This window comes from Hippopotamus amphibius, chromosome 15 (genome assembly GCF_030028045.1).
Source record: "Hippopotamus amphibius kiboko isolate mHipAmp2 chromosome 15, mHipAmp2.hap2, whole genome shotgun sequence".
In the NCBI taxonomy this organism is placed as follows: Eukaryota; Metazoa; Chordata; class Mammalia; order Artiodactyla; family Hippopotamidae; genus Hippopotamus; species Hippopotamus amphibius.
In genome coordinates, this window is record NC_080200.1 from 17,972,892 (window position 1) to 17,999,157 (window position 26,266).

General features: G+C 46.8%; 1 protein-coding gene across 1 annotated transcript; it reads right to left on the reverse strand.

The window, feature by feature from the left end:
• Positions 1–271: 271 nt before the first annotated feature.
• On the reverse strand, positions 272–12,069 carry LOC130837302 (cytochrome P450 4F2-like). The gene is made up of 12 exons (XM_057710128.1): positions 11,871–12,069; positions 10,314–10,458; positions 8,249–8,302; positions 8,031–8,158; positions 6,296–6,417; positions 5,238–5,508; positions 4,277–4,343; positions 3,967–4,096; positions 1,347–1,480; positions 1,186–1,250; positions 919–1,001; positions 272–531 (listed from the first exon to the last, which is right to left on the reverse strand). The coding sequence occupies exons 1-12, from the start codon at positions 12,066–12,068 to the stop codon at positions 354–356; spliced, it is 1,575 nt and encodes a 524-aa protein (XP_057566111.1). The 5' UTR covers position 12,069; the 3' UTR covers positions 272–353.
• Between the last annotated feature and the right edge of the window lie 14,197 nt (positions 12,070–26,266).

Here is a 26,266-nt window from a genome sequence, read left to right on the forward strand (position 1 = left end):
GTAACTGCCAGACTGGGATGGTGACCTTGGTAGTACAATGCCAGGAAGGAATCCAGGGTCATCTGACCCTGATTGCATCAAGCTCTCTGGTCAGCCTTCCCTAATGAGTAGTCTTGATCATGAGACCAAAATTGGGGCTCCAGCTACCATATCATTGCACACCCACCGAGCCCCCAACCCCAGGCCCCCATGTTAACCATCACCCCCACCAGCATGGATCCTACCAGGCCTCGAGTGCACCCTTCTGGCTCTCCATGAGACTAAGGCAGAGGTGACCACACAGTTTTATTCCTGGGGAGATGCAAAGTGAAGGGTCTAGGGTTAGGGTGGGTCGCAGGTCAGACGGTAATAGGTCATTGCTGGCTTGCACTTAGCGGCTCCACCCGCAACCAAAGTCCACCCTCCGCGCGCAGGATCAGCTCCGGCTTCCTGCGCGGCTCCTCCTTGCCCGGCAGGACACGGAAGCGCAGCAGGGTGAGCGCCAGGACCACCTTCATCTCGGTCATGGCGAACGTCTGCCCGATGCAGTTCCTGTGGGCGGGAGAGAGGACTCTGACTACCCCTTGGACCCTAATCCCGACCCCATTACGCCCCAAATCTGGTCCATAATTCCTGCCCCCACCGCAGAGAAGTCTAACTGGACCTGGGACCTCCACGAAGTCCCCTGAGCCTGGCGCAGACTCCAGTCCCAAACGCAGACCGGCAGACAGGGGAACGGGGCTCTCAGCACACCACAGATGCCTCCTTGGGCCCACCACCATTCCAGACCCTTCCCCATAACCTCCAGGGGACGGGAGGGAAGGAGAGCCAGAACTCTGACCATCTTCATTTCCCCCTTCCCTGCTTTCACGGTCATGCCTGGAATCTCGGTCCCAGACCCTCGCCCCCATCCACCCATCAGATGGCCGCTGCCCTCACCTGGGACCAGCCGAGAAGGGAATAAAAGCCAGCGGTGACCTCCCCTTGATGTTTTCTGGGTCGAAGCGGAAGGGATCATAGACCTGGGGGCAAGACAAGACAGGGCTACTGGGTGGGATCTCCCAGGACGTCCATCTTTGGAGAGGCAGATGTGTTGTAACAGGGGAGGCGTTGTCTAACTTGCCAAGTCAGAACACTGTGCCCTCCCCTGAGTCCCCCGAGGGGTGTGGAGAAGGATGAGGGAGGTGGAGGTGGGGGAGGCAGCACCTCAGGGTCTGGCCACACTGATGGGTTGTGGTGGGTGCCCAAAATACTGATGAGGCAGATAACACCTGTGGAAGAGGAGGGACCAGTCAGGACTATGTCCAGCCTTCCTGATGGGCCCCTCTTTCTGACCAGGAGTCTCCTGTCCTAGTCGGTGTTGGCACCTTTGGGGATGACCCGGCCATCCGGAAGCACAATGTCCTGGGTACAGCGACGGGAGGTGCCGGTGACTGGAGGGTGCAACCGTAGACTCTCCTTGATGCACATGGTCAGGAAGGGTAACTGGGCCAGGTCGTCCCTAAGGAACCCCGATGACAATTATCTAGGGAGCAAAAGCAGAGACACCCCCCAGCCCTCCTGCTGCCCCATAAGATCCTTTCTCCCTATAACAAAATTGTAGATGGATCGAATATTTCCAAACTCATTGTCATACACATAAATATATAAAGTTTTTTTCCTTTGTCCATCATACCTCAATAAAATCATTTTTAAAAGGAAAGATAAGCAGTGTCACAGAAGTACTAGACAATAGTTAGCCAAATATATTTATTCGTTTTTCTGAACAAAACGTCCCAAAGCCAACCATAGAAACGTTTACAAATTTATATCACTATAAAACATTCTTTATTGCAAGACCACAAAATCAAAAGACAAATGAGGAAGAAACAGTTTCAATGTTTACTATTATTTTGTACAGGACTAGAGACTAGCTAATGAATTTTGAGGGGGAAAAAAGGAGAGTACTGCCATGTGAAATGTGGGGTGTTTTTTGTTTTTGTTTTTGTTTTTGTTTTTTTACATTTCAACACTTTATTGGCCACTCCTCAAATTGTAACTTTTATAAAAAATAATATCTGAAGGAAATTTACATTGCATAATTCTAGGACTTTCCCCTGATATATTTGTCTGCTAACCTTATTTAGTTTTCCTAGTAGAGAAATATATTTGCTAATCACTGGTAATCTTTGCCATAAAGGTATCAACAAGTAGAGATGGTGGTTCCCTGTTACTTTCCTGGCCTTTAATTCAATGACTTCATAATGAGGACACAGTGTTTTTTTGGCAGATAGCGATTTTCTACTCAGAAAATGAGAATTCACAGGAAAATTTTATAAACACTAAAGATAAGATCCAATAAGGGGCGGAATTCTTTTTTTTAATCCCCTTCTTTTCATCTGGTGATTTAGATTCTTATAGCTGATACACTTAATAAGTCCAAATTGGAAAACTGCAAAACCACCCCAATGTCCCAGCGGCACTCATTTCCCCTCCTCACAGTTTGCCTAGCAATTATTTTTTATGTTCCTTCCAGAGGTACTTTTTTGCATTAAAAAAGTTATATAGTAGCACACTCTATACTACATACACTGCTCTTTATCAATTTCACGTAACAGTATATCCCTTCTTGTACATCTCTTGGGATTTGTGTCAAAAATACAGCCTTCCCTGCCCTGGAGCTATAAAATGACTTCCCATGGATTCTTCTAGACCCTTGAAGCCTCCTTTGTGTTTTCCTTTAAATCTTTGATTCATGTGGATCTTATTTTCTTAGAAGACATGAGAAGCAAGATGAATTAACTTTTTTCCATGTAGCTCCCCATGTGCTCCAGAGCTGTTATTAACAATGTTTATTTTTCCGATTGATATGAGACTCAATATTTAGCATTTGCTATGTTCATTGTGTGAGAAATATATATCCATGAATGTGTACTATCCAAATGAACTTATAAACAGTTCTCAGTCCAGATAGAATATATGGTTTACCATAGCAACAAGAGTATCTAAGGGTTAATTTAACATGTGAATATGATCTCTATGCTAAAATTTTAGACCCTATTAAAAGATTAAAGATGAATTTAATATTCAAGAATGGATATCCATTTCACACTCAGAGATAGTGTGTATTAATATTACAAAGTAACTTGTTTTCCATAGGTCAATTATATATGCAACCTCCTCCCTCCCTCCTTCCTTTCTCTCTCTTCCTTCCTCTCTCGCTCTCCCCCCCTCCTCCATTCCCCCAAGTTCTTCAGTTTTTCCTAGAAGTCTTCTTGATCTAACTGCACCTCAAATGCACCCAAATATCTACTGATCATCATTCAGGCTCTCAGCTGAGGCACACTTTTCCCCCTCAACCTTACCCCTTGACTCTCTTAGCCTAAACTGGGAACTTTCTGACCTGGAACTATTCCTTCACCAGGCTGGGAGCTCCTGGGAAGCAAAGACTGGGTCTTGGTCCTTCCTGAGTCTACAGGACACCGAATGCAGCTGGGAAGAATTAGAAATGGCATAGAACTGGAAAGAAGGAGGCAGTGTGTCGGTGTTTGCTGAAGGGGGAATGGATGGATGAAGATACAGGTGTTCCTGGAAAGGAGTTGACTGACTTTAATTCCCAGATGTTCCCAGTGAATCCTGGACTAAATAATATGAGGAATTAGGGGCACAAGATGAGGAAACAGAGAGTGAAGATGTTTGAAAAGATATGATTTCAGAGAGAACAGTAAGAGAGAGGAGGGGAAGTTCAAGTACTGAATGTGTGCTAAGTGGCAGCATCTGCCCTCACACATACTTGCTAATTCATTCAGAAATCCAGGACTTTCTGTCCCAAGAGCCTGCAGACCTTCCCCTGCTATCCATGCTGAGTACTAGATCCTGCCTCTGGGCTCTGCTCCTATTCCCAAGAAGCAATAATGTCAGCATCAACAAAAAGATTTTCTCTCTTCCGCAGGCAGGGAGCAGAGCCAATGAGAGGGGCTCAGAAAAGACCAGGAGACTTGGACTCACCATTCAAACTCTTCAGGCTCACGGTGCATCAGGAGCTCTTGCACCTCCTGCCGGCAGCGCTCCTGGTATTCTGGGTGCTTTGCAAGGTTGTACAGGATCCAGGAGAGGCCGCTGGCTGTGGTGTCATGGCCTGAGGAGCATCCAGAAAGCCTTGGGTCTCTGGACCACCTCAGCAGCGGACGGTGGACAGCACCCTCACAATAAGGCCCATGGGAAGGAAGGGAAAGATGGGGTGGTCCAGGGACCACTCAGCAGGTCCCTGGGATTGAGAGATCCCTCCCCCAGTGTAGTCCCACACTGGGACCCTCACCCTCAAACATGAAGGTGTCAGCTTCAGCACGGATATCTTCATCTGAAAATCCCTTCCCATCTTCATCCTGGAGAGAAAGTAAGATCCCCAGAATCACACCACCCCTGAGGGCCGCTAAGCCTAAATTAAGACAATCTCTGAAGCTCCATTCTCCGCCCCTAACCCCAAGACCACTCTGAACTCCTAGACCTCCCTTACTTACTGTCAAGAGTGGGCCCAGCCCACAGATCTCCTCAGTGATCTCCTTGTTTCCTGAGTTGTCCCTGGTGACAGCAATCAGTGATCAGAAATACTTTCATCTGTCTACATTGTGAGGGACTTCTGAGATCAAAGTACCTGGCATCTGGGTTGCAACCTGGGTTATAAAACTATACACCCTATAGAATTTGGCTTCTCACCAAAGAGGATTTGTTTAAGCGCCACAACACTCTCGCTTTCCCTCTCTCTCCCCCTCCCCACATAGGGAAGAAAGGGCAGATGTACCAGCTGTCCTGTGTAGCTTCCAGCTCTCCAAATCCGGAGGTAATTGTCTGTTATGCAAGCATAGCTGCATGTACAGGAAAAAGCTTCATAAATCCCACAAAGAAATTTGGGATGTGAGAAACCAGAGCTACAATTCTACTCTGGCTACTGTTACGACTGTCACTAAAAAATGCACTGCTCTGATCCAGGGCTCTGTATGGACACTGTACAAATATGTACATACATACACAGCCTACCTCTGTGTTGGACTAACTTAGTTTCACATTAGAGTAAACTCTCAGGCCCTTCACAGGTTCAGACTTAGCAGGCCCCTGCAGGCACTATTCCACACAGTCATCTCTGAAACTTATCCCTGACCCATCCCTCACTTCCACAAGCACCATCCATGGGTCCTTAGTATCCTCATTATTCCATTCAAGCTCTTTGAGCAAATAAAAGTCCATTCTATCTCTTGAACTCAGATCCCAGAAGAGCACACCTTAGTCAGCAGGAGCACATCAATGAAGTCCAAAGTCCTGGTCTTAGCCTTGGCCTTGAGGAAGTCATCAACACCCTCCTTGGAGAGGGTGCAACGCCGCTCCTGGATGACAGCATCTGTGAAGTCGTGCACCAGGCGGCAGGCCCTGCGGAAGTGCTGCCCTTCCGGGGTGAGGTAGTAAAGGAAGTCCATGTGTAGGAAGAGCTGCTGGTCCCGCTTTGTCACAAGAGCACTGAGCTTCAAGATGGTGGCAATATATTCACTGGGCTTCCTACAGGATGAGAGCATGAAGGAAGATGACACCTTAAAGCACATAGAACCCAGAAGGTGCGAGCTACCTCCCTCCCATCAGGAAACTGAGTCTCCAAGAACAGAAGGCCCTCAGTTACAGTGTGGGGATGAAGCAAGAGACGTGACCTCCAGACTCTTCTCTCCCTCCATCCCATCTCTGTGAGTGCCTCCATGCCCCAGGCACCCAGAGCACAACTTAGGTATCATGTTTCTCTCCTCTCTCTCCCACCCAATATCTGCCCTTTCTCCTTCCTGAAACTGTCCACTCACACCTTATTCTCTCCCAATGGGTCAATGAGCAAGCCCCTTCCCTGGTCTCCTTACATCCAGTGTCAACATCATCCAGTGTCTACAGGACAGTTGGTCTCCTGTGGAGTCAGATGTTGAAACTCAACCTTGACCAAGACCCTCATCTCATCAAACACATTCCATGGCTCCCAGGAAACTTCAGGATAAAGTTCATATCCTCTTTGTCTGGCTTCAGAAGGTCCTTAAGATATAACCCTGCCCACTCCCCCTACCTTATTTCCAAGGTGTCTCCTCACAGTTACACATGCTTTTCTCATCCTACCCTCCTGGACTGTATCAAACAATTCTGTCTACCTGAAAGGATAACTCCTTTTCTTTCCCTTTCCCTGTCCGTCATTGGCCAACATCGAACCACCTCCTCCAGGAAGGCCCTTCTGATTGCCCTGGTCAGTCCTCCCTCCTCCTTCTGCTCCCCTGGGTCTATGGTTCATGTTCCCAGGCCTTGGGCTGAGACTCACTCCTGGCAATTGCTGTCGAAACTGAAGATACATTTCTGCAGATTGTCCAGGGTCATGAGGCTGATGTGTTCAAACATGTCCAGGCAGGTGTGGCCCTCTGTGACCAGGCGCTGCCACTTGGCCTGGACAGGGAAGATGACAGGGCTAGGACTGGGAATTGCTTCCTCTGAGCCCCTCCCTAATCCCACCCACCTGGATAAACTCCCCAGACCCTGCTTCTTGGCCCCAGGCAACCATGCCCAGGGAGGATGAGGCTTGAGTGGGAATAACATCTGTCACCTTTGGGACATGAAGTCCCCATGGCTGGGAGTCAGGAGATCTGGCTTTAAGTCCTGGCTCTGTATCCTACACTCTGTGTACACTTGGACAACTGGTTGCATGAAGTAAGTGCCAAACAAATGTCAGCTGTCATCAACTTCATTGCTATAAACAGATTACAAAAATGTCCCCTATGTTGAGGTAGTCTTTCATGGGCCCTCAGCACCCCTGCACTTTCTTGCTGGGTACACCAAAAAATTGAAAGGCCCTGATGTTCTTTACTTAGGCCATTTCTCAAAGTTGTGTTTGTAGCAAACAACCTGGAGGATTGAGGTAGTGTTTCCTACTGGAAAAACATCAGTCTTTCCTCTTATTCTAAGGGTCACAGAGTCTCAAACCTAGCACTCTTCCCTGCTATAGTACAACATACTATATGAGCAGGAACCAATTGAAGCCCCCCTGTGTCATGTGCATAGGATTTGGTGATGTGGAGGAAGAATGGAAACCAAAACAAAGCTCATGCCATTTGCCATGCCAAGAATAATAAGCTATCCTTTGCCTCTGACCCAGGAGACTCATGTCTTCTGGCAGAATCCATGAAAGTGTCACAAGCTCAATTGTCAGCTTGCAAGTATGGAAAAATCCCAAGCACTTCACAAAATCCTTACCTCCAGTACTTCACTTCCCTATGTGTATATCCAAGCCCTTTGCAAGGTGACTTTTCAGTAACTTCTATTAAAAGGTGAGCCTATTTCACCACCTTTTGATTCTGAGCTGGCTTTGGACCTGCTTTGGCCAATAGACTGTGGTATAAATTAGGAGGTGGTCATCCCAAACTTAGACCCCAAGGGGCATTGCAACTCCCTTTCCATCTGTTGGGACCCTGCTTCTGCCAGGTGAGCAAGCCTGAGATGCCTTCTGAAGGGAGACAATCACATGAAAGGAATTCTAGCTGCCCCAGCTGAGGCCATCCAAGATCAGCCTGCAGCCATCCAAGCCCCACACATATGAGAAGATGAGCCCAGATCGGCAAAGCTTCCACTCTGATCCATAGCTGATTACACATACATGAGTGGCCCCATCCATGTTCAGATGAACCAGTCAACTGACTCACAGGCTTGTCAGTATAAACATAGTGTTTCTGAGTGATCCGTTACTCTGGAATAACTACTACACAATGTTCACCATTACCATAAAACACGTCTCAAAATTCCAAGGCTTCTTTGAGGGAAACATAGAAACTAACGCCTTCTAAGCCCCTACTATGTGCCAGGGACATGACTCCATTACGTTATCTTCACCATTCTGCAAAGCAAGGATCACATTATACCCACTTTAAGGTCAAGGAAACTGAAGCTCAGAAAGGAAGAACAATAGCCTCAAAGCCCCCTACAACAGCAAACATTCCAGACAAGATGTCTCTGAGTCCCCCCTGTCCCCAAGACTCCAGCTGGGACCCTGGATTCAAGAGACTCACATGCATGATGTCTGCACTCTTGATGAAAATCTTCACGTAGGGCTTCAGGATGTTGAAGTGGAAGGCGGGTGTCAGCATGCGACGGTGCCTGCTCCACTTGTCACCAGCACTCAGCAGGAGCCCATCCCCTAGCAGAGACAACCACAGGGAGTGGAAGGTGGAACCTTCCCCTGGGTCCCCAAGACTGTCCCCAAACCCCTTCAGTCACAGTGACTCACCCAGCCAGGGCTTCAGAAAGTCGTAGAATTCCTTGTCCTTGGGTGCAACAGCAGCTGCATGAATGGGGACCATCAGGGACCAGGGAGATGGGGAGGGGAGGGACTTTAGGTGGGTGGGGGGCGGTGGAGGCTCCAAGCCAGTAATCTGCATTCCCCCTCCAAGCCCAGCATAGCAGGAAAGGGGCCAAGAGCACAAGAAGCTGGGAGGAGGGGTGAGGGGAGGGGAGACCAAAGCAGGCTGCATCGCATATCAGAGCAAAGGCAGAGACCACAGACAAGATCTATGTGCTTAAATGCACCCCCGACATGACACAACAGGCCCCAGCATGCCTTGATATGGCTCCTAAAATGTCGACCATGCTCTGAACAACCAAGCACAGCCTAGCACTCTGTAAAACATCTTTCTGGGGACCAAGGACACCACATCTGCCCCAGGACTCCGACATCTTCTGAGACACCTGCCATGGCCTATGTGTTGACATGTCCTGACAAGGCCCCAACATGCATGACACAACCTGATATGACGCAATATGCTCTGGCATGGACCTGAACACAGTCTGACATGACACAGGATGCCTCAGATGAGTCCCTGATAGGACTTAAATAAACTGATGTCCCAGACCTGAACTAGGTGTGTCCCAGGCTTGGGTCCAGGCAGGACCCAGACATACCCTAAGACCTGCATCAGACAAGACTCACATAAGGTCTCAGGCATTTCTGAAAGTGACCCTGAGACCCAGCCCTCAAACAAAGCCAAAACGTGGCCCGCACTCAGCAAGCAAGAGAACCAGATATTGCTAATGCCATCTCAGGCAAGAACCAGACAGAGCCCAAAATGCCCCAAATGTCCTTGGTCACAGCTGAGCCCCAGAGGTGACTGAGACCATCTCTGAGCTCAGGTGTAACCATATACCAGGTATCACCAGGTATAACGTATTCCAGCTATAACCAGAATCCAGGTAGAAACATAAATGTGATCAGAGGTGGCCATGCAGCAGACATTTCACAGAGATGACCAGAGGTCAGGCGGGGGGAGTCCAGGTAAGAGAGAGGCAGTGGCACCTCTGCCACAGCCCGCTCTGTCTGCACTCGTGTTACCCACCCACGCAGAGGCAGCAGAGAGACCATGGCAGGAGGGCAAGATGTGGCCAGGGAGGTCTACCTAGGGTTAAGGGCACAGGCTTGATGCGGGTGGGGTGGAAGATGCAGATGACTGCATGCCAGGGCCCACCCACCAGCAGCACACACCCCCATAGGTGCTGGCCAGGCCCTGAGTGTACAGGAGACCTTCCTCTGAGCTCTGGATCTGGACAGGAACATAAAGGACCAGGTTGCCAGAAGCATAGACTTCAGGGCAGTGATCCACACCTGAACCCATGAATCACCTCCACAGCTGCTCATCTGTCCTCAGCCCCTGCTGGGGTCCCTCCTCACACCCTCTTTATAGGACAATTGGGGTCCTTCAGGTATAGGGATAGAAAAGGTCTTTCCCTGTTTGGTTTCAAAACACCGTCTACAGCTGATTTCTCTCCCATCCCCATATTCCAGAAAAGGAAACTGAGGCTGTGAATGATGACGCCACTTGCCAACAGTCTCCCAGACACTAAGCCTGAGACCCCAGCCCAAGACTGTCTGAATCCAGGGCCTGAGTTCTTAACTACTGACCTGCTCTGAGCCCCAAAACAAGAGCTCAAAGGACGCTATGCCTGCCAAGGCTATGCACACAGACTCTCAGGGGCTCAGGAAGTGATCCTATATCCCAAGCCAATTCCTGACCAACCACACCAGTTCAGGGATCTCTCTGTCCAGATCTGAGTCCTGGAGATTAGAGGCATCCTTCACCCAGGACACCAGGGTGGCATACCGATGTCTGTGGGACGAGGGGGGAGGAAGCAGGCAGTGAGATGTGGGTTAGTGAGTACATGAAGGAAAGAGGAAGATGGCTGAGAGAGAAGGGGGGCGGAGGGGTGGGGTCATGTAGGGGCCACATAGAAGCTTGGCAGGGAGGGGCTGGAAGCCCTCAGATGTGTCACAGCACCCACCACCACAAGCTCTGCATGGATACCTGAGGCATTAGCAATAGTCCGCATCATGGTAGGGTGGCAGAAAACGACATAGGGGGCGGTGGGGCCCATCCAGAACACATATCCCTGGGGGTAGCTGGCCACCAGCTGAGTTAAGTTGCTCAAGCCCTGCTCCGTGGGGGTGATCTGCAAGCAAGGGAAGGGCCATGACTCCCTAGAAGGAGCCACTGCAGTGGATGGCATGTTAGATTCTGCACAGATGGAGGGAATGTCTGCTTCCTCCTGGGGTGTCTCCAAGTCCCAAGGGTGCATCCCAGGGCATAGGCAGAACACAGGCTCTCTGCCCACAGGGAGGGTGACCTTGGCTTGAGGAGGTAAATTTTTTCTTCTCCTGGGAGTGGCCCCAACCCCACAGGTGGCCGCAGGAGGAGATCCCCAGGGGCAAGGTTTGTGGGTAGCAGGGTGGCCTCAGGACTTGTCCCTGGGTAGTGGTCCCACATCCTGTCATGTTCTGTCCCATCCACATAACCTCCATTTTGGTACAGGGCAAATTGTTTTCCTACCTGGGACCTTCCAGCTCTGGCTGACCCCAAGGGACAAATATGAACTTTGCCCATCACTCAGGAGGGCAACTCTGACTTATGAACCCCTCTGCTGGCCAGGCTCTGTGCAGAGTCCATCCTGTTTGTCTATGTCTCTGCAACCTATGGACATGACTTTCAATTACACCTTTTACAAATGAAGAAACTGAGTCCATATTCCCTAAAGAGGAAGAAGGGATGGTCACCTCCCGGTGAAGCATGGACTCCCTCAGGATTCCACACTCACACTTGACAAATAATTCCAGGTGCACTAGACAGGTGAACATAGGCCACTTTCACCTTTATGACTTGCTCGCCTCTCCCCAAGGACCCTGATGTGATGATTCAAAACACTTGATGAGATTGCTCAAGGGGGGAGAGTGACTCAGCTGAGATCACAAAGCAAGAGGGGCTGCAGAAAGGGTCTCGTCCACCAGATCCCACGGCCAAGCCCTTGGAGCTCTGAGAAAGTTTCTAAAAGGGAAAGTGATAGGACAACTTTATCCAGGTTGGGCAATGAGCCTATTGGAACATCTTGGGGGAAGGGAGGGGAGTAAGATAAGAGGAGGGATCCTCAGAATGGGAGCAGGTAGGGAGCTATGCCCTTATAGGTGGTAGTGGCGAGGTGATATCTAATTCCTGTGGGAAAGCTGTAGCTCAGAATGAGGAGACACAAGGAAATGGGCTACAAAGAGAGCCATTGAGGAGGCCTCAAGGCCAGCATGGAGACAGGAAAGGCCAGGGGACCAGGCTCTGTGCAGCCGCACCTCAGATGTGCAGTAATATGTGGAAGAGAGGCAGGAAACGGGCCCCAATGTAGGCTAGGGGTGGAAGGACACGATATAGGAAAGGTCTTGTTGGCACAGCAGAGGAACGAATGAGGAAAGAGGGGGCTACTAAGCCTCCCTGGCTTCTGTGCTGTCCCAGACCCCAGCCCAAACCCTGAGCTCCATTCCTGGCCCCTCAGGAAGTCCATCCACCCTGATCCCCCAGACCCATCCTGCTGCCCACACTCACCAGGCCCAGGTGACCCAAGAACCAGTTCCGTTTTGGGGGCTGTGGGAAACATCGGAGGCGGCGAGAAATGCTGTAGGAGGTGTAGGTCCAGGTCAGGATGCGGGCCAGGAGCCAGGAGGCCCCGACCAGCAGCAGCAGCAGCCACGGGGAGGCGGCCAAGGACCCAAGTCCCAGCCAGGACAGGCTCAGCTGCAGCATCCTGCAGGGCAGACGGGGTGGAGGGTGAGCCCCTGAGGGTGAGGAAAGGGGCAGTGATGGTGAGCTGTGCAGCAGAGACACAGAGAGGGAGAGGACCAAGGGAGTGAGGGGCAGGGATGGTGAGTGCTGAGGACGGGGCACAAAGCGCTCAGAGATAAGCAGACAGGGACTCAGAGAGGGGACGGAAACCCAGAAAAATTCAGAGGAAGAGGGAGAGAGACACACAGACAGAAACAGGAAGATAGAAAGATACACACAAACACAGAGAGAGAGTGTGTGTATCTATGTGTGTGTGTTAGTTACCCACTGGTATCCACTCATCTCCCAGGCCAGCTCATTCTCTGCAGCCACCCTGCCTTGGGCTGTGGCCTTCCCTACCTCAGGCCAGGACCCATAGCCCCTTGCCCCCCAGCCTGGTACCTTCTGTCAAGAGCGTCTGGTCACACACCAGTTCCTCTCTCCTCCTCCTAGGATGTTTTGCCTGCCCTGTGACCTAGGAAATACTGCCAGGGGCGAGGCTAAACCAGCCAATCCCACTTCTGTGCAGCCTGCTTAACTCCTCCCTTCTTGGAAGCTGCCCAAGTACAGAGTGAGGGCTGTGAATCAGCTCAGGTTTCACAGTGTCGACCTTGGATGCTCAGGACTTGCCCTGTGGGGAAGTTGTGGGACAGGCAAATGTAACTCTGTGCTTTGTCCCCCAAGTGTCCAGCCAGCCCTGCTCTTTGAAGCACAGGCTACAGCAGGTAAAAACATGAACATTCAAGTTCCAGGTGAGCAGGGCCCAACTCAGCTTTGTCCCAAATCATCTCCAGGGTTCCTCTCTACCCGTGGGCCAGGAGACCATCGTTTCTTGGCACAGAATCAGGAAACTCAGAGTGCTGAATCATCTGGCTTCTGGGGCCCACAGCCTGACAGGAGTTCAAGTCTTGTCTCCAGGAACCCAGAGCCTGGGCTGAGACATGACTGCTGGGAGCAGAAACAGAGAAAACAGTCTTGCTGAGGATGACCTGCCTTTGACTCAAGGGGATAAATGACCCAGTTGGAAGAGGGCACCTCAAGGAATGAGAGGCAAGCCTGTGAGGGCCTGAGAGAGAACAGGGTCCACACAGGGGAGGGCTGAGCTGGGAAATCCGGAATGGTGTTCTGCCCAGCCCTCACTCTGACTGTGGGCTCTACCAACCCTCTCTGGGCTCAGCCTTCCCATCTGGGAAATGGGATGTTGGGTGAGACCCTGAGAGGGGGACCTAGGAGTGTTCCAAGGAAGATGGGAAGGATCTGGAGCCCCTGAAGAGATGGAATGAAGTAAAAGTGCAGGCAACAAGCACTCTTGCTACTGTGTGCCAGTACTCCACATAGAGGAAGCCTCCTCTATGCAGAGAACTCTATATAAAGAGTGCCTAGTGTATGCTAGGTACCTCAAAAATCATGCCTACGGTGTGTCAGAAACTCTACATAAAGTGTGCCTGCTATGTTTCAGGTGTGCTACAAAAAGTGCACCTACTGTGTGCCAAGTACTCTGCGTAAATCCTGTCTGCTGGATGCCAGGTGTTCTACATGAAGCATGCCCACTGTCTGCTGGGAACTCACCACAAGGCATGCCTACTAAGTGCCAAGTGCTCTACACAAGGCACACCTGCTATGCGTTGGGGACTCTATGTAAAGAATACCTACTCCATGCTCAGTGCTCTACGCATAGTATGCCTACTGTGCACCAAGTGTCCTACCTAAAGCACACCTACTGTGTGTCTGGTGTTCTACCTAAAGTAATCCCACTGTGTGCCAGATGTTCTGCCAGGAAGATAATACATCCCGGGACTTCCCTGGTGGTGCAGTGGTTAAGAACCCACCTGCCAATGCAGGGGCAATGGGTTCAATCCCTGGTCCTGGAAGTACACACATACCACAGAGCAACTAAGCTGATGCACCACAACTACTGAGCCTGAGCTCTAGAGCCCAAGGGGCACAATTACTGAGCCCACTCGCTACAACTACTAAAGCCCGTGCACTTAGAGCTCGTGCTCTGCAACGAGAGACGCCACTGTAATGAGAAGCCAGTGCACCACAATGAAGAGTACCCCCCCACCGCAGTCACCACAACTAGAGAAAGCCCGTGCTCAGCAATGAACAACCAACACAGCCAAAAAAACAAAGATAATACATCACCTTCCCCTCAGTGCCCTGGATGAGCACCCTGGGATCAGTCAGAGAGACCCAAGTGATGGCAGAAGGGAGGATGCCTGTTTAACAGAAATGCAAACTCACACTCAAAGAGGGTATGGCTCTAACCTAAGTTGCAGAGCTGGAAAGAACCCAGGTCTGTCATACCACCAAGCTTCAGCCTCTTCCCTCTGGCATGCTGCAACCATAAGGGACAATGCCCTATGAATCCAGGGATATTTGTAAAGGTGGAGTCTCAGGCAATTTGGTGACCCCAGTTGGGAGCTACCTTGAGGTCCTTGTATCACCACGAGGCTCATCCTGCCACATCCAGGATGCACCACCCAATGGATCTAGTGCTCTCCTCATGGTCCTCTCTTGATCCTCTCCCTACTTGCCCTGTAGGGTGGTCTCAGTTGACAGAGAGCTTGAAGGATGAGGGTCTTGGCAGAGTTACTGAGCAGAAGAGCGCGGGAAGGACAGGCTTCCTGACACTGATAGGATGCTGGGGAGAACCCCCAATCCTCCCTCCCCTCAACACTGGCTGGGGGATTCACCTGCACGATCCTAAAGCCCTCAGTAGGGTGGAGTACACATTCCCTCCAGAATCTCCTTCCCCTCTGCCGGGATCGACTTCACCTCCGGGCAGGTTCGTCCACATCAGGGTCAAGGAGGTAAAGCCAGAATAAATAAAGCAGGCAGAGACCTGGGACACACAGGAGAAAGAGCCCCAGTGCCCAGAGGGGCTCAGCTCACTGCAGACCTACTGTGTGCCTGGAATGGGATGGGAGCCTAGAGGAGGAACGGCAGCCACCACATTAGCATTTGCCAATATAAGTCACTAAGCTGTTTTAAGTCTTCTAAGTTTATGAACCTTTTTTTTCATTTTACAGATGAGGAAATTGAGACTTAAAATTAGGTGAGTAGGACTTCCCCGGTGGCACAGTGGATAAGAATGTGCCTGCCAATGCAGGGGACACTGGCTGGAGCCCTGGTCTGGGAAAATACCACATGTTATGGAGCAACTAAGCCCATGCGCCACAAGTACTGAGCCTGTGCTCTAGAGCCTGCGAGCCACAACTATTGAGCCCACATGCCACAACTATGGGAGCCCACACAGCTGGAGCCCCTGCTCCGCAAAATATAAGCCACCACAATGAGAAGCCCGCACACCACAACTAAGAGTAGCCCCCATTCTCTGCAACTAGAGAAAACCCGCATGCAACAACGAAGACTCAACACAGCTAATAAATTAATTAATTAATTTTTTAAAAAAGAAAATACTCTGCGCTCCCAATGCAGGACACCAGGGTTTTATCTCTGGTCAGGGAACTAAATCCCGCATGCCGCAACTAAAAGATCCTTCATGCCGCAATGAAGATCCCACACAGGGCAACGAAGATCCCGTGGGCCACAACTAAGACCAAGTGCAGCCAAATAAATAAATACTAAAAGAAACCCACAAAATTCTGTGACTGACTCACCCAAAATCACACAGGTGATGGAAAAAAGCTGTGCCCCAGGCCGCACACTGGGTACCCTGAACTATGAAACTCTCCTCCTTCCTTATCTCTAAATGGGCACTTCACTAAAACACCTCCCAAGATGGTGCAAATCACCAAAAGAGGCAATGCTTGTAAAACACACAGGACGAAGGAAGGGCTCAATAAATGCAAGTTACTGTTTCTTGTTGACGTCGTAGTCCATGTAATCGTCCAACAACCCTACAAGATCAAATTCATGAGCCAATTTTTTCAGAAGAGGAGATGGAGAGCCAGAGAGCTGAAGCAACTTGCTCCAGCACCCCAGCAAATTAGGTAACTATGACAGTACACGTCACACCAAAGCCTAGCACATAGGACATGCTCATCAAATATCTGGGGAAGAGAAAAAGCTTTGCAGCAGGAAGTTCTGAGACTCAGCTGCTAAAAGTGTGGTCCTCAATCCTCCACCATCCCACCATCCATAGCACCAGCGAGTTTGCAGTAAAGGCAGAATTTCATGCTCCCATGCAGAAATACAGACTCAGAATTGCATCTAAATAGATCCACAGGGGAACTGTGTACATTTCTTCAAGTTTTAAAAAGTGTTGCTTTAAACCTCTTGAGTCTGGATTCTGCAAGGGATGAGGGGAGCACAGTGCCTTCACCCCTCTGATTCTTAGAGGGGTGTTTTGGTTAAAACATAAAGAGAAAAGTCTATACTTTCCTACTTTCCAGAGTTGTTCATACAACCATGATTGTGGATCATCTATGTGCTGGGCACTATTTCAGACACTAGGAATGCAGTAGTGAGCACTGCAGACATCTTCCCTGCTGTCAAGGGGCTCGCATCTTGTAAGGAGATGGGTGGGGATGAAATTAATAATCAAGGGCATGTCAGACAGTGGTGAGTGTTGTGCCTGAGGAAGGGTCCTACCTTAGTCCAGGGGTAGACTGGGCAGAGACCTGAATGAGGAGGGGGGGTCTCCAAGGGAAGGAACTTGGTGGAACACCCAGGCTGCACAAAAAAACAAGTGCATTTTTTTCCTTTGACACTCGGGCTAACATACGAGATCATGCAATTGCTCCTTGGGAAGGCCAACATGGGCAGCAAATTCTGCCCCCATAAGGAAGCCCAAAGAAGGTGTCAAACTTTCACTAGCCATTCCCAAATAATCAAACCCCAGCAAGTCTCTGCAACCATCACAAGGACAGTGTCTATTGGCCTGGCTCCCTTGATTCCTGGATCAGGTGTTAGAAGGAAAAAGGGAGGAAGCATGGGAGGCAGGAATCCTCAGGTGAAGGACTTCTGTTCAGAACCTGAGGAGGCTGGTGCATCCTCAGTGGTTTCTCATCAAACACAAAATATCTCAGCTGCCAAATCACACAAGCCTGTCCCCCAGTCGCTGTTGGAAGGAGGAGGAGGGGAGCCACTCACCCCCTGTCCCTTCTCCAGCATTCCTTCCACTCCCATCCACAGGCAGGCAGTGGGCAGCCTGAACCAGACCAGCTGTAGTGGTCATTTGGAGTCACCAACCATGGGCATGGCCCATCACCCCTCTGAACCTCACTCTTCACATTTGTGAAATGGGCTGATCAAACCTCACAGAGAATTACAAGCATCCTATTAGACACTAGCAGAGAGAGTAGGGGAAAGTATGTTTCAAAATGGTATGTGCGTGGAATGTATTGAGGACACAGCAGGTAAGGGGAAGCAGGCACAAAGTGAGAGAGTAGCACTAACATATATACACTACCAAATGTAAAATAGAAGGCTAGTGGGAAGCTGCTGCATAGCGTGGGGAAATCACCCCGATCACTGGGTATGACCTAGAGAGGTGGGATATGGAAGGTGGGAGGGAGGCTCAAGAGCGATGGGGTATGTGGATATATGGATAAATACAGCTGATTCACTTTGTTGTACAGAAGAAACTGGCCCAACATTGCAAAGCAATTCTACTCCAATAAAGATCTGAAGAAGAAAAAACAAAACAAAAACCCAAAACCCCATTAAAAAATCACAACAAAAAAGCAAAAGAAACAAACAAACAAAAACAAACCACAAAAGAACAGGAACAAAATGGTATGTGTGTACAGCTTCCATCCATAAACAAAACTTACGAATGTGTGTGTATATGTGCACATGCTTTTGTATGCATGGCAAAAAACCCAGAAGGATCCACACCTCTCGGCGGAATTGGAGGAATTAGAATAGGAGTCTTTAATGCGTTTTTCATCCACAGTGACCTGCTGTAACTTCTATCGCTAAGACACAATATTAAAAGGAAATAAGGATTTGGCACAGTGAGGAGCACGTAGCTGGCACACAAAACGTATGAGCAGTTCTTATCTTGTGTCACCATAAAAAAACACCTCCCAGGAATCCCCCTGGTGTCTCTCTCTAGAATTGAGGTAGGAAGTAGACAGACCCATAGGCAGAGCAGCTGGACTTTGTCCAGTGGAGTAAAGTGGAGCTTTGTTTTTCCTTGCACTCCAAGGACAGAGTTAGTGGCAGGAGCTGAGCTCTGCTAGAGTAAAGATATAAGATGACCACATCTATCACTCCTGAGGTCTAGGAAACCTCCCTGACTGCACATGCACAGAAATGCTTCTCGGGGTCAAAAAGGGAGGGCTGCCACTCCATAATAGGTGTTGTGAAACCTCCCACAGGCCTCTGCACTGGAATCCATCTTGGCAAAAAGTTGCTCACGCCTATTGGGGAAGCTCCTAGGGCAGGTCAGCTCTGAAAAAAGAAATGAGATACGTGGCCAAAGAGAAACAAAGACCTGGAAGAACTGCCCTGTATAAAAGATTTAACTGCCTCTTTACCATACTCCTTCTCCTTAGGGAGAATGCCCAAACCCTTTCACTCTAGGTGTGTATTTCTGCCTTGCTTCTGTCTTAAATAAACAAACATACCATGTGCGCTGTCCCACATGTTATGCTGTGTCCCTGGCAATAAACTTTGTACCTGTTTTTACACCTTTGCCTTTGAGAAATTCATTTTTGAAATAGGTCAAGAACCAGAGGAACTTTGCTTCCAGCCTCTAGACCGTGGTGGTCTAGGAACTGGGATTCCTGGCTTTTCACCCAAGCGACCCAGGTTAACTCCTGAGCAGGAAACCAAGACCCTGCTTCAAGACCACTTGCTACTGTCTCTCCAAGATCAGAACAAGCATGCAGGCTGCCTGCTAGCTGAAGCTTCACCTCTCCTTTCCTCAGCTGTTGTGAAAGAAGAAGTTCTGGTTCAGCACAACTGACAGAGTTCAAATCCCAGCTCTGCCATTTGCTGGCTGTATGACCTTGGGCAGTTCATTTGCCCCCTCAGCCTCATATCCTCCACTGTAAATGGAGAGGTGGATTTACACCTCCCTGGTAGTTCATTCCTCAGCAAAGAAAAACTGTGTTTGATCACCTACTCTGTACCAGGCACACTGCTAGAACTCAGGACATGGAATCAACAAGACAGACAAGGTCTTTGGATTGCAGTGCTCATGTCTGAAGGGGGAAGCCAACAGGCAATAAGACCAAGTCAGATGGTGTCAGTAATGAAGGAAATTAATAGAATGAGAAGTGCTAGAAAGTGCCCAAGGGGACTACTCTGGACAGGGCAATCAGGGAGGATCTCCCAGAGGAGGTGGCCTTTGAGCAAAATACCTGATGACATGGAGGAGTGGGCCATGAATAAAGATCACCCCAATCCCCTCCCCCGCCCGCCCCGAAGCCTTGTTAGGAATGTAAATACCCAGCGCAAGGCAGGGCTATCAAATTGACTAAAAAAAAGTTGTCATTCTTGCTTCCTTCTTCAAGCATGCTGAAATAAATATAGAAAGTGAGGCAGTTTCCCTCTGTGTCTGTCTGTGGGGGAAGCAGGATGCCTTTCTGGAGACCCACATTGATGGTGAAATCTGTCAAGACACTCACACAAGAAGCAGTTGCTGCATTTCACTTACCATCATAAAGATCAGGAAATCTAACCAGCCCCTGAAGACACACTGAGCCTGAACTGGGCCAGATCTGTAAGCTGGGGCTGCCAACTTCTTAGCAGAGGTACCAGGAAAACAAGTAAATTGGTTTGGGGGGAAAAAAGCACAAGAAAACCTTAGGAAAGTTGAAAAGACCCTAATAGTTGGCATCAACTTGCCCTGGATGGGTTTGATTGAGTGATGCCAGTTTTTAAAAGTAACCTGACCACCCCCACCAACCATAAGTGGGTGGGAGTGGGGAAGGGTCAACAGAACATCCCTGTGTAGGGGCAATGGTGTTTTTCATCCAAAACACCAGAGGAGGGAGGTCCCAAGAACATCACTCAAAAGGAGAGGAAGGAGGAGACGGTTCAAGATGGCAGAGTAGAAGGATGTGTGCTCACTTCCTCTTGCAAGAGCCCTGGAATCACAACTAACTGCTGAACAATCATCAAAATGAAGACACTGGAATTCACCAAAAGAGATGCCCCACATCCACAGACAAAGAAGAAGCCACAATGAGATGATAGGAGGGGCACAATCTGGATAGAATCAAATACCATAACCACTGGGTGGGCAACTCACAAACTGGAGAACAGTTATATCACAGAAGTCCACCCACTGGAGTGAGAGTTCTGAGCCCTACATCAGGCTTCCCAACCTGAGAGTCTGGTAGTGGGACAAGGAACCCCCAGATTATCAGACCTTGAAGGCCAGCGGGATTTGATTGCAGGACTTCCACAGGACTGGGGATACAAGCTCCACTCTTGGAGGGCACACAAAAAGTAGTGTGTGTACCAGGACACAGAGGGAAGAAACAGTGACCCCATAGGAGACTGAACCAGACCTAGCTGCTCGTGTTGGAGGGCCATCTGCAGAGGTGGAAGGAAGCTATGGCTCACTGCAGGGATAGGGACACTGGCACCAGGGTTGTGGGAAATGCTTATTGGCTGAGCCCTCCAGGAGTGTGGGAAAGGAGCCCCATTCATTAGCAGACAAGTAAATTAAAGCTTTACTGAGCCCCATCCACCAAAGCAACACCCAGCCCTACCCACCACCAGTCCTTCCCATTAGGAAGCTCACACAAGGGTCTTAGATAGCCTTCTCCACAAGAGGGCAGACAGCAATATCAAGCAGTATCAGCAATATTTCATTCTGTAGAACTGAAAACCACAGCTACAGAAAGATAAAGAAAATGAAAAGGTAGAGGACTTTGTACCAGATAAAGGAACAAGATAACACCCCAGAAAAACAACTAAATGAAGTGGAGATAGGCAACCTTCCAGAAAAAGAATTCAGAATAATGATAGTGGAGACGATCCAAGACCTTGAAAAAAAGGCTGGATACAAACATTGAAAAGATGCAAGAAAAGTTTAACAAAGAACTAGAAGAATTAAAGAACAAAGAAACAGAGATAAGCAATACAATAACTGAAATGAAAAATACAGTATAATGAACCAAGAGCACAATAACTGAGGCAAAAGAACAGATAAGTGACCTGGAAGACACAATGGTGAAAATCACTGATGTGGAAAAGAATAAGGAAAAAAGAATGAAAAAAAATTAACATAGCCTAAAAGACCTCTGGGACCACCAGAGGTTAAATGCAGCAACATCTGCATTATAGGGGTCCCAGAAGGAGAAGAAAGAGAGAAAAGACTTTAGAAAATATTGGAAGAGATTATAGTCGAAACTTCCCTAACATGAGAAAGGAAATAGCCACCCAAGTCCAGGAAGTGCAGAGAGTCCCAGGCAGGATAAACCCAAGGAGAAACATGCCAAGACACATAGTAGTAAAACTGACAAAAATGATGGACAAAGAACAATTATTAAAAGCATAAAGGGGAAAATGACAAACAACATACAAGGGAACTACCATAATGTTAACAGCTGATTTCTCAGTAGAAATTCTGCAAGCCATAAGGGAGTGGCATGATATATTTAAAGTGATAAAAGGGAATAAGCTACAACCCAAAATACTCTACCCAGCAAGGATCTCATTCAGATTCAATAGAGAAATCAAAAGCTTTACAGACAAGAAAAAGCTAAAAGAATTCAGCACCACCAAATCAGCCCTACAACAAATGCTAAAGGAACTTCTGTAAGTGGGAAACACAAGAGAAGAAAAGGACCTACAAAAACAAAAACAAAACAATTAAGAAAATGGTAGGGGTGGGGGGGGCAAAGGGGGGGCTGGGATGAAGTGAGAGACTAGCATAGATATGTATCTTCTACCAACTGTGAAATGGATGGCTAGTGGGAAGTTGCTGTATAGCAAAGGGAGATCAACTCGATGATGGGTGATTCCTTAGAGGGCCAGGACAGGGAGGGTGGGAGCGAGTTGTGGGAGGGAGGGGATATAGGGATATATGTACAAATACAGCTGATTCGCTTTGGTGTACCTCAGGGACTGGTACAAGAGTGTAAAGCAATTATAATGCAATAAAGAGCTTAAAAAAAAGAAAATGGTAATATGAACATACATATCGATAATTACTTTGACTGTAAATGGACACAATGCTCCAACCAAAAGACAGAGACTGGCTGAATGGATACAAAAATAAGACCCATATATATGCTGTCTACAACAAACCCACATCAGACCTAGGGATACATACAGACTGAAAGTGAGGGGATAGAAAAACATATTCCCTGCAAAAGGAAATTTAAAAAAACAAAAGCTGGAGTAGTGATATTCATATCAGATAAAATAGACTTTAAAATAAAATATGTTGCAAGAGACAAGAAAGGACACTACATAATGATCAAGGGATCAATCCAAGAAAAAGATATAACAATTATAAGTATATTTGCCCCCAGCATAGGAGCACCTCAATACATAAGGCAAATGCTAACAACTATAAAAGCGGAAATCGACAGTAACACAATAATAGTGGGGGACTTTAACACCCCACTTACACCAATGGACAGATCATCCAGACAGAAAATTAATAAGGAAAAATGAGCTTTAAGTGACACAATAAACCAGCTAGATTTAATATATATATATATATGACATTAATTCCAAAAACAGCAGATTAGACTTCCTTCTCGAGTGCACATGGAACTTTCTCCAGGATAGATCACATTTTGGGTCACAAATCGAGCCTTGGTAAATTTAAGAAAATTGAAATTGTGTGAAGCAACTTCGACCACAACTCTATGAGATTAGAAACCAAATACAGGAGAAAAAATTATTAAAAAAAACAAACACATGGAGGCTAAACAACACACTACTAAATAACCAAGAGATCACTGAAGAAATCAAAAAGGAAATCAAAAAACACCTAGAGACAAATGAAACACAATGATCCAAAACCTATGGGATGCAGCAAAAGCAGTTCTAAGGGGGAAGTTTATAGCAATACAATCCTACCTCAAGAAACAAGAAAAATCTCAAATAAGCCACCCAACCTTATACTTAAAACAATTAGAAAAAGAAGAACAAGAAGAAAGAAAAAAAACCCAAAGTGAGCAGAAGGAAACAAATCATAAAGATCAGATCAGAAACAAATAAAAAAGAAATGAAGGAAACAACAGCAAAGATCAATAAAACTAAAAGCTGATTCTTTGGGAAGATAAAGAAAATTGATAAACCATTAGCCAGACCCATCAGGGAGAAAAGGGAGAAGATGCAAATCAACAGAATTAGAAATGAGAAAGGGGAAGTAACAACTGACACTGCAGAAATACAAAAGATCATGAGAGAATGCTACAAGCAACTATATGCCAATATATTGGATAACCTGGAAGGAATGGATTAATTCTTAGAAAAGTACAATCTTCCAAGGTTGAACCAGGAAGAAATACAAAATATGAACAGACCAATCACAAGCACTGAAATTGAGATTGTAATTAAAAATCTCCCAACAAACAAAAGCCCAGGGCCAGATGGCTTCACAGGGGAAATCTATCAAACATTTAGAGAAGAGCTAACACCCATCCTCCTCAAGCTCTTCCAAAATATAGCAGAAGTACTATATTTTTAGATTCTATATATATGAGTTAGCATACGGTATTTGTCTTCCTCTTTCTGGCTTACTTCGCTCTGCATGACAGACTCTAGGACCATCCACCTCACTACAAATAACTCAATAACATTAATGGCTGAGTAATATTCCATTGCATATATGTGCCACATCTTCTTTATCCATTCATCTGTTGATGGGCATTTAGGGAGTAGCATTGACATATATACACTACCAAATGTAAAATAGATAACTAGTAGGAAGTTGCTGCATAACATAGGGAGATCAAGTCAATGATGGGTGACTTAGAGGGCTGGGATAGGGAGGGTGGGAGGGAGTCGTGGCAGGGAGGGGATATGGGGATATATGTATAAATACAGCTGATTCACTTTGGTGTACCTCAAGAACTGGCACAACAGTGTAAAGCAATTATATTCCAATAAAGAGCTTAAAAAAATATATAGCAGAAGGAGGAACACTCCCAAACTCATTCTATGAGGCTATCATCACCCTGATACCAAAACCAAAGATACTACAAAAAAATAAAATTACAGACCAATATCACTGATGAATTTAGATGCAAAAATCTTCAACAAAATACTAGAAAGCAGAATCCAACAGCACATTAAAAAAAATCTTACACCATGATCAAGTGCAGTTTATCCCTGGAATGCAAGGATTCTTCAATATACACAAATTAATCAATGTGATAAATCATATTAACAAATTGAAAGATAAAAACCATATGATCATCTCAATAGATGCAGAAAAAGCTTTCAACAAAATTCAACATCCATTTATGATTAAAGACTCTCCAGAAAGGGGGCATAGAAAGAAGTTACCTCAACATAATAAAAGCCATATATGAGAAACCAAACAGACAATATCATTCTAAATGGTGAAAAACTGAAAACATTCCCTCTAAGAACAGGAACAAGAAAATGGTGCCCACTCTCACCACTACTATTCAACATAGTTTTGGAAATGTTAGCCACAGCAATCAGAGAAGAAAACAAAATAAAAGGAATACAAATTGGAGAAGAAAAAATAAAAAAATTGTCGCTCTTTGCATATGACATGATATTATACATAGAAAACCCTAAAGATTTTACCAGAAAACTGCTAGCACTAATTGATGAATTGAGTAAAGTAGCAGGATACAAAACTAATGCACAGAAATCTCTTGCATTCCTATACATTAACAACAAAAGATCATAAAGAGAAATTAAGGAAACACTCCCATTTACCACTGCAACCAAAAGAATAAAATACCTAGGAATAAACCTGCCTAAAGAGGCAAAGGATCTGTATGCAGAAAATTTTAAGACACTGATGAGAGAAATCAGACAGTACAAACAGATGGAGGGACATACCATGTTCCTGGATTGGAAGAATCAACATTGTGAAAATGACCATACTACCCAAAGCAATTTACAGATTCAATGCAATCCCTACCAAATTACCAATGGCATTTTTCACAGAACTAGAACAAGAAATTTCATGATTTGTATGGAAATGCAAAAGACCCCAAATAGTCAAAGCAACCTTGAGAAGGAAAGATGTTGCTGGAAGAATCAGTCTTCCCAAATTCAAACTATACTACAAGGCTACAGTTATCAAGACAGTATGGTAATGGCACAAAAACAGAAATATAGATCAGTGAAACAGAATAGAGAGCCCAGAGATAAATCCAAGTGCATATGGCACATTACCTTTGACAAAGGAGGCAAGAATATACAATGGAAAAAAGACTGCCTCTTCAATAAGTGGTGCTGGGAAATTGGACAGCATCATGTAAAAGAATGAAATTAGAACACTTCCTAACACCATACACAAAAAGAAACTCAACATGGATTGAAGACCTAAATCTAAGGCCAGACGCTATAAAACTCTTAGAGGAAAACATAGGCAGAACACTCTATGACATCCATCAAAGCAAGATCCTTTTTGACCCACCTCCCAGAATAATGGAAATAAAAGCAATAATAAACAAATGGAACCTAATGAAATTGAAAAGCTTTTGCACAGCGAAAGAAACCATAAACAAGACAAAAAGACAACCCTCAGAATGGCGGAAAATATTTGCCAATGAAGCAACTGACAAAGGATTAATCTCCAAAATATACAAACAGCTCATGCAGCTTAATACCAAAAAGGCAAATAACCCAATCCACAAATGGGCAGAGGACCTAAATAGACATTTCTCTAAAGAAGACATGCAGATGGCCAACAAACACATGAGAAGATGCTCAACATCACTAATCAGTAGAGAAATGCAAGTCCAAGCCGCAATGAGGTCTCACCTCACATCAGTCACAATGGCCATCATCAAAAAATCTAGAAAACATAAATGCTGGAGAAGGTGCAGAGAAAAGGGAACGCACCTGCACAGTTGCTGGGAATGTAAATTGGTACAGCCACTATGGAAAATAGTTTGGAGGTTCCTTAAAAAACTAAGAGTAGAACTACCATATAACCCAGCAATTCCACTCCTGGGCATATACTGTCAGAAAACCATAATCCAAAAAGAAACATGTACCACAATGTTCATTGTAGCACTGTTTAGAATAGCCAGAACATGGAAGCAACCTAAATGCCCATCAACAGATGAATGGATAAAGAAGAT